Raw genomic sequence first — 1,340 nt, forward strand, 5'->3', positions numbered from 1 at the left:
CGATCAGCACTACGTGTGCAGGTGCTTTTTAGAATATTCTTAAACTATATACAACATACACACTGACATTCACCATATCACACCTTACAGACCGGGAGACAGGTGTTTGATCAGCTGTTGGGGAGTGACGGTCTGCTCAGTCGGAATGCACGGGTGCTGGTGACCCATGCGGTATGCCGTGTTCTGATTGGCCTATATATATAGCACTGAGTATACGACTTGTTACCTGTTGGATTTAGCCATGTATGTGAACCAGATGGACTTACAAATCGATGTTCAATGCTGGGATACTAGAGGAGCTACGACACGCTCAAAAATATTTTACCTAGGGTTTTTAGGATTATATGGTTTTCATTCCTCGCTAATTGGCCACTACACCCAGGTGCAATACCTTTCCTTGTGTGACCGCATAGTCGTATTGGACAATGGCAGGATACTCTACCAGGGGAGCTACGATACACTCATGACAATGACCAACACCGACGCCCAAACATCAGCTGTGGTGGGGGCGATCCTCAAAAGTGACCAGGAAACAGGCGAGAAGCGAGAAGGTGTGTATGACGATGTGTGATAAGGTATGATAAGGTGTGTACAGATATACGCACACGTACAGATGTGTAAATGTATCTGCACGTGTGCGTATGTCGGTGTTGCGTTTGCCCTTTTGTTTCCAGTTGGGGCCGTTGGCCTGTGCACGTATACGTGAGTCTACACGAACAGGTGTAAACGTATGAGCCGCTCAAACCCTACAACCGCTCAAATCCTAAAACTCCTCGAACGCACAGCGTATGCCCTGGACGACACCATCGTTGACACCACATCGACAGCCTCAGGGCTGGACGATGCTACCGCAAAAACCGCAACCGCAAAACCCGCAAGCAATGCTCTGGGCAAGAAGAGCACTGTGTTCATGACCAAGGAAGAGCGGGCGACTGGTGCTGTGGGGTGGTCTGTGTACCGTAGCTATATTAGGAATGCCGGAGGAATGTGGACGTTCAGTGTGCTGTTGTTCTGCCTATTTATGGAACGAGCTACCTACATCATGGCTGATTGGTGGCTGGCCATGTGGTCGTCGGCCGAAACAGGCCCACCGGATAATAACATCGCACGCGCTGTGGGATTGCCAGCTGGGGGTATGAAATATATATATATATATATTCTATATTTATATTTATATATATTCTATATTTATATATATATATATTCTATATTTATAAGTGTCTATATATAATCATATCTATATGTATATATATATATATATATATTTATATATATATATATATATATACAGATCTACACATGCGTGTGTGTGTCGCCTGTTCATATGCCTTGTTTATATA

General features: G+C 44.6%; 1 protein-coding gene across 1 annotated transcript; it reads left to right on the top strand.

Annotated features, from left to right (window-relative positions):
• Window positions 1–469: 469 nt before the first annotated feature.
• Window positions 470–1,133, top strand: SARC_12689 (hypothetical protein; the record flags this gene model as incomplete). Its single annotated transcript, XM_014293199.1, has 2 exons — window positions 470–551; window positions 786–1,133. Coding segments are annotated over 2 exons (430 nt in total), but the record flags the coding sequence as incomplete, so codon positions are not given.
• Window positions 1,134–1,340: the final 207 nt, after the last annotated feature.

The sequence above is a fragment of the Sphaeroforma arctica genome, assembly GCF_001186125.1.
Source record: "Sphaeroforma arctica JP610 unplaced genomic scaffold supercont1.2506, whole genome shotgun sequence".
Lineage (NCBI taxonomy): Eukaryota > Ichthyosporea > Ichthyophonida > Sphaeroforma > Sphaeroforma arctica.